Source organism: Sycon ciliatum, chromosome 1 (genome assembly GCF_964019385.1).
Source record: "Sycon ciliatum chromosome 1, ocSycCili1.1, whole genome shotgun sequence".
Classification (NCBI taxonomy): Eukaryota; Metazoa; Porifera; class Calcarea; order Leucosolenida; family Sycettidae; genus Sycon; species Sycon ciliatum.
The window spans coordinates 39,988,250-40,001,568 of NC_088643.1; the positions used below are offsets into that span (position 1 = coordinate 39,988,250).

At 47.7% G+C, this 13,319-nt stretch overlaps 3 protein-coding genes across 3 annotated transcripts in view; 2 read left to right on the plus strand and 1 right to left on the minus strand.

Annotated features, from left to right (window-relative positions):
* Window positions 1-13,319, plus strand: part of LOC135825383 (tripeptidyl-peptidase 2-like) — a 138,919-nt gene that overhangs the window by 32,741 nt on the left and 92,859 nt on the right. The gene's annotated exons all lie outside the window — the stretch shown is intronic.
* Window positions 89-9,688, minus strand: LOC135825398 (uncharacterized). Its single transcript, XM_065338140.1, has 6 exons — window positions 9,048-9,688; window positions 7,419-7,651; window positions 5,646-5,772; window positions 4,943-5,055; window positions 1,382-3,147; window positions 89-966 (listed from the first exon to the last, which is right to left on the minus strand). The coding sequence occupies exons 1-6, from the start codon at window positions 9,109-9,111 to the stop codon at window positions 750-752; spliced, it is 2,520 nt and encodes an 839-aa protein (XP_065194212.1). The 5' UTR covers window positions 9,112-9,688; the 3' UTR covers window positions 89-749.
* LOC135825426 (uncharacterized) lies at window positions 9,983-13,234 on the plus strand. Its single transcript, XM_065338147.1, has one exon. It carries the CDS (start codon window positions 10,983-10,985, stop codon window positions 12,558-12,560), a length of 1,578 nt encoding a protein of 525 aa, XP_065194219.1. The 5' UTR covers window positions 9,983-10,982; the 3' UTR covers window positions 12,561-13,234.

Below are 13,319 nucleotides of genomic sequence, written 5' to 3' on the forward strand. Positions count from 1 at the left end.
TCAGTCACAGAGGTTGAGGTCAAAGCCGGGAATACCTCATTAGTGAGGCATTCAGGATCGGCAGAATCAGAGGAAAGGACGGAGCAGGTACAATCGGGCACAGCCTCACAGGTCATAGTCGATCATAGTACATGTACATGCATTCAAGTGGCGATGCCATGCGCCTACTACCTACCGGTACTGAAGCCAAGGTCGGTGAAGTGCATCATGCATGTCATATGGACAAATGTGGCGCGTGTGTGTGTGGGGGGGGGGGGGGGCAGGCCAGTATGCCAAGCAAACGTACACAACTTGCACTGCATGTGAAAACAATGAGGAACAGAAATAAGTGTGAATAGATTCGGCTCAAGCCAAGTCAAGGTCAGAATAAAATGATGTACTCATAAAAAAAACTTCTTGAAGTAAATAGGACAAAATACTTCTTCAGTGACAACTACAGGTCACAAGAATACAGTGTACTTCAGTACTTTAAAATCACAGGCATAAGAGAAATAGAGCACTGATATTTTGAAGGCAAGTAGTGGCCCATGACAAGTGGAGGTCACTATTCACATACATCCCACGATCCGGACCCTCGGCCCAGCATGAATTGTATCTGCTATCCAAGTTGGTACGCAGTGTCAGGCACACTGCTACTGTACATTGCTAATAAAGAATAAAAGTAAAAATGCCCTCATAGCCTGATGGGCGTGTCGTGTGCATGTGCGTATGTGTTGGGGGAGGGGTGAGACAGTCTTCAAATTCAAAATTCATCGGTCTAAGACATAGTCCAGTGTTTGACAGAGATTACTTTCATGCTGAGCAAGCAGCTCACTTGGCATGGAGCTGCTGGTTGGATGAACACGCGACACAGGAGTGGCTTGACGGGGAGATACTTCCGTGCTGGCATTGGAATCATTCTCCAGCTCGGATAGAATACTAATCAAATCTGGCAGCCGACTGTCCCAGTAGCTGAAATTTAGGTCACTGCAAAGCCCAATGATCATGAAGAGAACGAGAGAGAGAGAGAGAGAGAGAGAGAGAGAGAGAGAGAGAGAGAGAGAGAGAGAGAGAGAGAGAGACATTTTACATTTATAAAGACAAGTCTAACGAATGAGGACTGAGACCACTACAACAGGCGTTTTTGTTGTTGTTTTTCGTTTTTTATTTATTTTTTGACTGAAAGCAGGTGCAGGCCATCAACGAGACAAGATTACAAGAACAGAGAGCGGTGGAAGAGGGTGAACTGAGATAGAAGCACTTCACCCAAAACAATACAGAAAAGCGATACAACCCTTAGTCGATGGGCACACCTGGATATGTAAAAGGGAAATTGGAGATCGTACAAGTACGCACGCATTGTAGTACATTATATTGCTGAAAAGCAGACGCAAATCCTTACCTTGCGTCCAGTGCTAGCAAGTTAGCTTCATCCGATGCTGACGAAACTGCTCTATCCATTGAACAACGATCAATGGATGCATCGCGGTCATTGAGCAAGGAAAGTACAGCCAAGTCTTCTTCCAGACGATCCAGTTCATCGCCAAGATCTTCGACTCTCAGTGATTCACTAGGTGCCAGCGAGAAATCATTGATGGAACCTTCAGAAATGGTGGATCTGAGATGTGATGGCGGATGCCTCTTGTGTTGCTGTACATTAGCAGACATAGACGTGCGTGTAGTTTTCAGAGAATCCGGCTGGACTAGCACTGCTGAGGTAGATAGTGCACAAGATTTCAGAACAGGTGATGATGACGACGACGACGATGAGGAAGATGAAGTTGATGATGTTACAACTGAACATCCATCACTCAGCTTTGAAGCAGGGGAGAAAAGAGATGGCTCCTTTTCAACTTTGCTATGGCCATGTTCAGCTGCGGATTTAGAATGGCAATGCGAACCGTGATTCGGGGCATGGGAAGCAGCAAGAGCACCACCATTACCCGGTTCTGACTTGGTGTGCGGTGCATTGCTGGTGGCGAGTGCACTAGGGTCCGTGCTCATCAATGGGTACGCATCAGCATCAGCTTTCTTTTTGTTCTTCTTGCGAGCATGGCGATGCTTGCAGCTCCCAGTTTTGTCAGCAGGTGCGACAGAACCTGGTGTGGGTAGAGATAGGAGTTTCTCAAGAGCTTGGAGCTGGGACTGTTGTTGCTGCTGTAGAACATGTTGCTGCTGAATGAACTGATGATATGGACAAACATTGCCTGGCAGCCATGAGCTAGGCGACCGGGAATGTAATGCAGCATCTGATCCTGGTCCAGTTTCCTCTCGGTGACAAGGCTGATGGTGAGGATGCCGATGGTGAAGGTGCTGTTGCTGCTGGCGGTCTTTAGTACAAGCCTGGGGTGGAATGCTGGCCTTCACGGCTTCAGTATGATGACTAGCAAGAGCCCCCATTGCCGAGTCTTGATGATCCTGGTGAGGTGGAACAACAGGTTGAACGACGACTTGTGACTGACTTGAATATCGACAGGTCCTTCCAACACTCTGTACTTGAGGGTTAGCAACATGGTTCGACTTGTCAGTCTTACTGGTTTTAACATATTCTTTTGGACGCCGTTGTCTTGAGGCTGGAGCAAGTCTCTCATGTGCACTGTCCGAACCACTGTTTCCTTGGGACTGGAAAGATGCACAGGAGCTAGAACTGCAGGTGGGAGCAGTTGTTGTGGCAACACGTCTGCTGGACTTACAGCCATCACAAGGACGAGAGCACTGTGGAAAAGACTGCCCACTGCCCACATGCGTTGCGCCAGTATTACAGTGTTGCTGCTGCTGCTGTGAGTTTAATCCCGTCACAGGCGGGGAGTTTGCTGAATTGAAAATATCACAGCTTGCCGGTGCACGATGATGTGGAACATGAGCATCAGACATTCGCTTAATGCTGCTGCCGCTGCTGCTGTTGGACACATCGGTACACACATGCATAGTGGTAAGAGGATTATGCAAGGCTGCTTCCTGCAGTGGCCCTGTGTGACTGTCACGTGATATCATGGTGGTTTTGTGCAGTGAAGACTGACTGCAACTACCAGCTGGCAATGGTAGGCCTGAAGAGCGCTGCTGCTGACAGGAAGATAACAGCTCGCTTGCTACTGGTCTACCAGCTGTTGCATGTGCCAGTGGTGGTGGCTGAGCTGATGCCATCACTGTTGTGTTGCTGGACAAATGCTGCAAAGCGAACAAGAATAGAAAAGACACACAGAAACTACACGTGTGATTGCAGTTTGTCTCCTAGAAATCCATTTAACGTGCTGAAAACGAGCACGCTTACACACTTACACACATACATTCTAACACAAACTGCAAGTGCTGAATGTCATGGGCCAGCTACAACTATTTGAGCAAACAAAGTTGGATTGGCTGCAGAACTCATGGAAAGACTTTCAAGACGGATTTCAACATAATTATCATCTCTCCCACAGCCTTTGGAATTGTTTTGAGGGAGTACAAAAGAATGCCACCATGGCTATTCCTGGTGGAAAAGGAATTCACCAAGCACTAGTACTAGTAGTAGCAGCAGCAGTAGTAGTAGTAGTAGTAGTAGTAGTAGTAGTAGTAGTAGTAGTAGTAGTAGTAGTAGTAGTAGTATTGGGTTGTCTTTTTGCTTTGACTCTTACTTCATGGTGTTGTGAATAAAACCGTTCTCAAGTAGTAGTAGTAGTACTAGTAGGCCCCGCCGGCGGGTATCCATCTGCCCGGCACGATAATGTGCGTGACATCTTGGCGGAGACGCTCTCCGAAGCTGTTCGCGATGTCGAGACAGAGCCACGTCTCCGGCCGCTGTCTGGCGAGGATCTGCCCTATGCGACGGCTAACCGGACTGATGAGGCTCGGCTGGACATTCGTGCCCGGGGCTTCTGGACAAGGCAGCAAGACGCTTATTTTGATGTTAGGGTAACCCACCCTAAGGCGTCTGTGCTGTCTGGTCCGGAAGTCCTTAACCAACTCAGGGCCCATGAACGGCAAAAGAAGCAGCAGTACGGTGCCAGGGTCACTGAAGTCGAGAGAGGCTCTTTCACCCCTCTTGTGTTCGCCACGAATGGGATGGCGGGGCCGGAGTGCTCACGATTCCTGGCGACACTTGCCGGTCGGCTCGCGGAGCGCAATAAAGACATCCGGTATTCAAGCATCGTCAGTGCATTGCGTGTTCGGCTGGCATTCTGCCTCGTACGGTGGGCAATAACCTGGTTTCGCGGTTGCCGATCATCCTACCAGCGTCGCGTCCGCTCGTCGTTGTTGGTGCAGTGTCGACAGGCTGCCGGCTGAGATTCAGTGTCCATGCGTCAATCTGGACAATATAACAATAGCTCAAAGACCTTAACCATTGATTACTTCTCTTGACATACTAGTGCATTCTCTCTTTCTTTCTCTCTTTCGTTCTTACTCACTCTTTTCCATCACTTGTGTGCTTACCATGGTATTTTTTTGCCCGTAAAAGTGGTTTGGTCAGTAGTAGTAGTAGTAGTAGTAGTAGTAGTAGTAGTAGTAGTAGTAGTAGTAGTAGTAGTAGGATACGCGACAATCATGTGCAACAGTTGTCGGAGAAAGCTGGGGAAAGGGGATCAGTGCCAGGATTGTACCAAAGTTTACCAGCAACGAAGAACACATTAAAGACTTTCAATGGCATGTGTGTCAAGACCTCACATTTCCGAACTATCAAACTTAATTTCACCAAGTTGTAAGCTAGTGTGTTGTAACGTTGCTAGCTCATTCACAGCTCAGAATGATGTGTAACTAGGTACACCTGTAACTTGTTATTACGTAGGAGTGTGGATTGGCTGCACTGAACTTGCACTATTGGGTGCAGAGTCACGACTTGCCTGTCCACCCTACCTCCAGAACAGGGCACGACAGGCTCCAAGTGGCGCTGTGCTCTGGTGGTAGCTTACAGTGAGAGCACGGGAGGCATTTGCAAGCAGGGATAATGTGCACGGAAGGCAACACCCAGCCATATTTAGCTTACCTGATGGCCCTGCTGTTGCAGCTGCAATTCAGCTAAAGCACCTTCCTGAGATACCAGCTGATTGCGGTACATTTGCAGCAATCCTTGTGACTGCCTGTATTGCAGCTCGACACCTGCAAGCAGAGTAGCGCAATGCAGTACAAGAACAAATCGTTGAACTCACAAATTGTGATACAGAGTGTGAAGAACCATCCGAGGTAAAAAGCCATTTTATGAAGAAAAAAAGGTTACGAATTGTAGTACATGAAATAATAGCCACAAGAACAGATCGTTCAATTTACAGGCAGTACTATTCCATCCATTCTCGACCCTTCACGGACGTAGCGCAGAGAAACGAGCCATAGGTTCTGGTCTAATGATAAAGATATAGAAGAACTGTACCCAGCATTGGTCATCCATTACACCACAAGCTGCCATACCGGCACATACCTGAAATCCTTGAAGAACATATAAGAGCTAATGTCACCGTCAAGGTTAAACCTTGGTTTGCCTTCGTTGTAGAAGCTCAAATATTTCTGAGCGGACCGTAGAAGAGATCATGTTACATCCGACTGCGGGAAAATATTTACAGTTCAAGGCTAATAGCAACTGGAAGTTGAACACCAAAACCTCTGCTCCTCGTCAAGCAAGGCATCATTAAGTACAAAGCATGCATAAGGCACAGTAAATACAGTGTGCTGGCGGTTAATAGCGGATGCCTCACCTTCACGAGACTGCATCAGCGTATCATGGTGCTCCTTCAGCTCAGATAGCTTGCGTTCAAAGTTGACACGCTCCTCCTGCAAATGTACAATGGCGAGCTCACGAGACTCGGTGACATCTGCAAGCTCCTACACAAGGCAGAATAGAAAGAAGAGCCAGAAAGGACAATCAGACACACCAGCCCCATTTACACGAGAGAAATCAGACTGAGCTTATCTTAACGGCTGTTTCTTTTTCTTTCTTTCTGTTTTACAGAAGTTCAAGTGACTGTCATGCAAGACGTTGGAGTTCAATATTTGCTACACTGCTAACTTTCATTGAAGATACTTTGAAGATACAACAGTAGGACCAGTGGATGGTTTTGAAATAAAGGTGCTTGACGAGAGTAGCAATCACAGTTTCAGGGAGGGGGGCACACGGTTCGGACGACTGAACGATTTTTTTCTCGTTTTTTCGTCCTTTGTTGCCCTGCGCTGCGCGTAGGCGTCGCGCCGTGCTGTCAATGAGCCGTCAAGCCGCAGATTCTACGACTACTTGACATCTTCATGCACTGCGCATGCGCTGAAACACGCGACGCACACGAGAGTTGGTTGACGTGACGTAGCTATTTACTACAACGGACCCCATGCAACCCCCCTCCCGCCAACCCTGCGTACGCGCCTGATTATTCATGGAAACAACTTCACATCTAAGGGCGCGTTTGGTTGGTACGAACTAGAACAGGATTCACCAGAACAGCGCGTTTGGTTGGGACTGCACCTGTTCTGGGTCGGCCAGAACATGTTCTGCTTGCTCCGGCCTCGAGGCCGGAGCAGACCGAGCAGTTTCACTTTTTCACAGTGAAACCTGGCGGGAACATCGATTTTGTTCCCAAATGATCACGTGCATACGCTTTTGGGTTGGACTCGTCGTACCGTACAAAGTGACCATGGTGATCCATACACATGTTGAAGAATGCACCAAGTTTGGCACATTTTTCCACAAAAATGTGCTCTGTTTCTAGAGTAGCGTTTGGTTGGCATGAGGCTGCTCCATGTGCACCAGCTGTTCGATCCTGTTCTAGATCGTACCAACCAAACGCACCCTAAAAGAAATTGCTCCTCTTGGTGGGGTAAATTGCACTACTGGTTATAGCATGTTGGTTTTGAATCTGCAATAAAATCAAGGGGAAACCATATTCGTTCCCGTAATATTGAGGTCCAAATATAGGAATTTTGCACCAAATACTGTAAATATACAAATTTTCGGCAGCTATTTAATTTCGGCTATATTCGGCACCGACCCAAAACGCCTAAATTAAAACGCCGATGAAATTTTTCACAGCATTTGTCGCAATACCATGCCCTCTACCCCACGCCGAAAATAAATCGCCGCCGAAATGTCAAAAATCGTGAAGTGCCGAAATTTTGCAGCGCCGAAATTTTGTATATTTACAGTAGCAAGATTTTCTTCTTTGAAGTAAAACCTAAGGACCACTGGAATAATAGTAGGAGCCCCGGTGATCCCCAGTTTTCAAGTCGCAGAATGATTTCTAAACATCATATCCAAACACCCAGAGAATTCAAAGACAGTCCGTTCAAAAATGGGCCACAGCTGTCCCCGACCTCACGATGGGCTTCTTCCCAGTATGCTTGCAGTCTTCTTAAACAGCCAAAAGGCTTGTACAAGTATTGCTCCTGAACACTGCAGCCAAATCAAACATGGTTGAAGCCTTCAACATAAGCATACACGTATCCAGGTAAACACACACGCCCACAATAGTGCGAAAAAATACCTTCACAAGCGCTGCCAGGCGTCGCTTATCATCAAAGCACAAGTCCTTTAGCGTAGCACCATCACCACCAGGAGCAGGCGAGCCACAGGTGTCAGATTGTTTGCCAGACACCATTGCTGGTTTAGACGCATTGCCACTTTGACATGCTGAATATCCTGCGCCGCCCTTCGATCGTGGCGCCTTGGCCGGGCTTTTCTGCTTAGCTTTGGCCTTGCTCTTAGTTTTCTTCGCACCTGAAACCATACAGAATGAAAGCAAAATACAAACAGCAGACCAACACATTCCACACGTCTGTATACTAGTACATAATACTGTCAACGGGGAGACTTCTTGGCAAGTGGCAACCACTCTTATAAGTTATAACCTAGTATAAGAGAGCAAGTGTCCTTAGAGACGGGTCATCTCATGTTGGTTGTTGGTTTGCAACTCATGAATGTGTTGGAGCTAGGTGTCAGGTCATAGAATGTCTCGGTACTCCTTGTCAGTTTTGTGCCTTTTTGTCGCCCTCGCTGACTGAAATATGATCTGGTCATGTTGGTGGACAGTAAGTTAGTCATAACATTTTTTTAATACCAAGAGTGCATAAACAAGAGTATGCAACTGTGGTTATGGGTCAGTGCGCTGCCTTCATTCGTAATTTGCCTTCATCACGCTCTGAAAGCATGCATTCAAACTCGTACGAGCCCATCCGGTTTTGCTCGATTCATTCCAATACCTACGCGATCTCTAAAGTTTGGCGCGTGAACTCCAGTTCCGTACAAAGGTTCATTTCAAACCAGAGGGAAAGTGCGGTGTTTGATTTTCCGCAGTGCGCGGGCTGCAGCTGAATGATGTAATGAAGACAGCGCGCCACGCAGCTGGCCCATAAAAAAGAGATCACAGTTGCATACTCTTGTTTGTGGACTCTTGGTATTAGTGAGGTTCTGCCACACGGTAAAACGTGCCAAAGTACGTATGGAAACTTCACCGCGGTACGGGATTTAGTTTGATACGGATTTTGTCATACCGTTTTCCGTGTGAAGCGCGCTTCACACGGACCGGACTCCGTGTGAAAAGTGAGCGTACAGAGTACATGTGGCGGGGTGTTCGTGCATGGTTCGAGCATGCTACGTACAGCAGAACCGGTTGCAACGTACGAAAAATCCGTGTCAAACTTCACTGCAGTTGACACGGAGTTTGGTACGTAGTTCCGTGTAGCAGAACCTCTCTATTACAGTTAGATGGGACTTTGCTCTGGGCATGAGAATTCTGTCGTTATTCACGAATTGTCGTTATATCCACAATCGTTATTAGCGAAGTTGACTGTACACTTAGTCTTGTCAGCATACAACCTAGGCTAGTGGACTTTTGATGCTTTCCTATATACGGCATGGCTTTGTACGCAGATTCGCTTGCCCCACTCACCAGCAATACATCATAATAGGGGGGAAGCAGGGTGCGGGGGAGGGTTCTGGAGCCAGTGGAGGGGGTCTGACTGTGATAAAGGCTACAGGTTGTTTACTCATTTAAGTCTCGATATATGGCATTGGGAATCATCACAGACCAAGAATTGGCAAACGGGCCGATGATCACAAAAAAATATGGAGAACATTGCTCTGCCATAGTCCTGGGATGGAACAAAAATAGTACCTGCATCGTCCACAGTCCATTTCGGTACATTCGCAGCCGAGTTCTCTCTCAGCCGAGAAGCCATGGCCACGATGAGGGACTAAATCAAGGATAACGACCAATACCTGTCCCTTTCACTGATGAAGGAGCCGAACTGCAGCCTTGCGTGGCATCCAGTATGTGCTCAGTAGCGCCAAAGGGTGAAAACAAACTGTCCAAAAGTAAAAGCAAGAGCACCTGCGGATACACCATACATGTATACAGCTCAGCTCCACGTACTCTTTGGCAAAACAAGAAACACCCCACAATTATTTTTTTAGTCACCAAACCCAAACCAGAAACTAGCAAAATCACTCTGATCTGTAGCTCGCTCTCGCTATCGCATGGCCATGATAACTCCACGGGCCACGAGCTAGCTCCTCACGATCACAGATCTACTTTGTAGATCCATGGATCTCTACCGTCGTAGATCTACCGACTCGACTGTTTTGTCGAAGTGCGAGAGATCCGACGATCGAGTCGATCGTAGAGTTCGATCGCGATCCGACGCTCGCGTGCACGTGCGAAAGCTATCCGTTCGATTCGAATACTGCAGTTGCCATGGTGAAATATGCGGGCAAAAATGCACGTGGGGCGCCGGGCTGGCTCAGTCATGACGCTCATGCTCAGTCTTGATACGGCGTAGTACTAGTACTAGATCTACAAAACAGTAGTGGCTAGAAATCCGATCCGCGAGTCAAAGTAACCCGGAGTTTCCATTTCGTAGATCTACACACGTTACCAGGTTACGTAGCTAGATCATCTCATTCCAAAAATTCGATCCGAGCAGCGAGGGCCGGCCGCAGCTGGGGCCGCATGCGGAGCCGGCCTTGGCGCTGCTTTCGGCACAGGTCGGATTTCTTTGGCCACGACTGTACTACAAAAAAAGTACAAACACTGTAAAGGCTACGACCGGACCCTATCAATGGCTATCATGGCAGAATGGAGCCCATGCCCAGTGCAGCGCAAAAAGTGTAGCAACGTCCAGCAACAGTGATCATTCTGTATGGCAGTGCTGAGCTAGCTGAGCGCAACAACAGAAACAATGCAGAGAAAATGAAAATACCTTTCGAGTGGAAACTAACTTTAGCTAGCCAGGGGTCTTTTATACTTGTGTCGCTTCCGCGGCCCAGTGATTCGAGCAGCTTTATTAGATACCCAGCCTAGCCCACGGCTATCTTCACTGATTCAGTCGAGCAGGCCCGAATTCGCGACAATGTTGGTGAACGGCTCCATCACCATCACGGACACGCGCGGGTCTTCATCTGTGCTTTCGGTAGTTTTCTGAGGGAGGATTTGCGCAAACTGCTTGCTGGGTAACGGTTTGCGAATATTACGATTCTGCATTCGGACGTGGTGTCAAAGTCCTGGCTTACAGTCTCGTGTTCTTGAGTAATAAAAAACGGCATCATCACCGCTCGGCCATGCCAGAGCACTGGACCTCTTGTGAAGCTGGTACCCGAATAAGAACTACTTGATGTCTACAGTCATGTAGTTAGGTAATGACTACTACTAATGTGAACTGCTGGATCTTTGGATGTGCTACATTCACTAAGTACAGCTTGGACCACCGTACACTAGGTACACGGACTGACGGTCTATGTCTGTGAGAGGCCGAGGAGAGGCAGTGGAGTACTCGTAGAGCACGTTTCCAAAGTGACTACTGGCAAGTAGTATTACCCACTCAAAGTACTGCGTTCTGTTACCTGTGTGGTTTGTGTAGTCCACACTCAACTGCAGTGTGATCGGCCCAGTATCTCAAGAGGAGAGTGTCACTGTGTTTACTTGATGGTGCCAATATACATAATAGGTGAGGTCGCCATCAGTGCTGCGGGGTGATGAGCGGTGAGAGCAGGTTAAAGTGTGGGGCATGAGCTAGTGCGGCTGCCTGGTGGTGATATCAGTATAGTACTAACAATGAACTGGCCAGTCGCTGGACTCCTGAACAACAATGCCAGAAAACACATCTTGCCAGTCCTGGGAATTCTAACATTCCTCCTTCTTGCCTCAGTGCTCACTCTGAACAGTGTTGACGTGCGCAACTATGCACGTTCACTGGACACCAGTGCGGCCAGTGCAGCTGAATCTCAGGTGGTAGTAGGAGCAGCAGCGCACAGAGATTACGCAGTTGCAGGCGGCACCGGTGAATCTGAAGCTGCAGAAAGAGAGCCTGTACGCCATGCGCCTCCTGCACGTGGTAGTAGTGTTTTTCAAGCTCCCGCCTTGCAAGTGCACAGACACAGTTCGGCAGCAGCCGCCGCACTCGACGTCGCCACTGGATCTGAAGGTTTAGTAGATGTCCATAGTCCCGCATCTGCTGCTGCTGCCAGTGAATACACAAACTCAAGACTTGAAGGCACCCGTGCACGGTCTAATGACCACAAGCAGCATCTATTTTCAAAACTGACCAGGGCATTGGGGACCCTTAAGATGAACAGTTCTCGCAGGGATGACAATGAAGATGCTTTGCGGCGAGAGTTCAAGGCACGCAGGAGGCATCAGGCTGACGAAGTGGGAGGAGCTTTTGTCAACAGCAATGATTCTTCAATATTTCTCAAGTTCAACACATCCGCGAAGCCGCTATTCTTCACTGTTTATGAGATGGGCGGGCGGCATGGTGTTGCATTGGCCAATATCATGCAGCACAATCTAGCCAAATATCGCACCAGCAGAGAGGTGCTGGCTGCAGATCACCAGCACCCACTCAGGCTCGTCTACAACAAAGTGGGAAAGTGCGGCAGTCGGGCTTTTGTCCGGTTGGCTCAGAAACTGGCCGCACGCAATAAATTCTTGGTAGTTGGCTCGATGAATGGCAGCGATCTTCATCCGACAGTTTCACGCGTTAAAAGCATCCGGCAGTTTATGGGACTCATGCCCACCCCAGTATTCTATCATCGCCACTTATACTATGTTTCTTTCCCGGATCTATCCCCGCCACCAATATTTATCAACATGATTCGGCATCCCTTGAATCGAGCCATATCATCCTACTACTTTCGTCGCTTTGGGGACAACAGGCTAGGAGGGGTACGAGGTCTTTTCGCGCCGGGCACGCGTGATGAGCCGTTTGAGACTTGCATCCTGCGAAGGCGCATTGAGTGCATTGGCTCGAGGGGCTTGTGGTACATAATTCCGTTTTTCTGCGGCTACAAGCCGTTCTGCCGGCGACCATCTGCGCAGTCACTGGCTCTGGCCAAAGAGAATGTTGTCAACAAGTATTTCTTTGTTGGATTGTCGGAATACTTCAACGAGAGCATAGTGGCACTGGAAACACTGCTGCCAAAGTTCTTTTCTGGTGCTCAGGAATTAATGAGTGAAATTGGAGCCGCAGAACATACAACCAAGACTAACAAAGACGGACGTACACTCGGGTCTGATGCTAGAGCTAGAGCTTTATCCGAGATGGCCATGGAGATAGAATTCTATGAATTTGTGCGAGAGCGTTTCTTTCAGAAACTCTCGTCGCTCCACATTCCTTACAAAACGAAACTGTAACCCACTGTGTGTGCACGTGTGTGTGTGTGTGCGTTTCGAAACATTGCTGTGTATTGTGGCGAAGCGGTACTGTACCAATAATGTGAACGGCCAATGTACTCCACAGATGTATTTTATCGTATAGCCCTCTTTTTCCGCAGTACGCACTTGAGTGCTACTCTCTACACTGACCACGTCTTTAGTGTTTTGCTTTGATATCCCTACCTTGCCCCTTCCCGCTCCACCAAACAATAGGATTGTGACCAGTACAGACCATTTTCGTACCAGATGTGCCGTTTAACGAGACGACTTCTTTTAGTTTTTAGTGTTGTGTACTTCGTTGTACAAGTATGACGCACTCAGCCCAGTGATGATGTTCTGTGATATGATTTGCTCAGTAGTCAGGACTAATATACCAATGCAATAATATTATTTCCTCATCTGTACAGGCATAGCTGTAAATCAATACAGCAATACGAAGCTGAAACGGACATGTTCAGATGTATCAACAGTCTAGGCCCCCTTCCAATTTCTTTTTTCTTACCAATTGAAAAGGACTATCTTGCTTTCTACTCAGCCATTCCATTTTGCTTTGTGGCTACTACTTCAAGCGTATTGTTTTATAGGTTATTTATACTCGTTTTACTTATTCAATCGGGAGTGAACTAAAGAGACATGGCTGCTTGTCTACAGCATTTGTACTTGTCCATTTTTCTAAGTGCCGGGATTTCGGTGTTTTAAGCATGGGTACCATTATATTATACTACCATACAGCTGCAA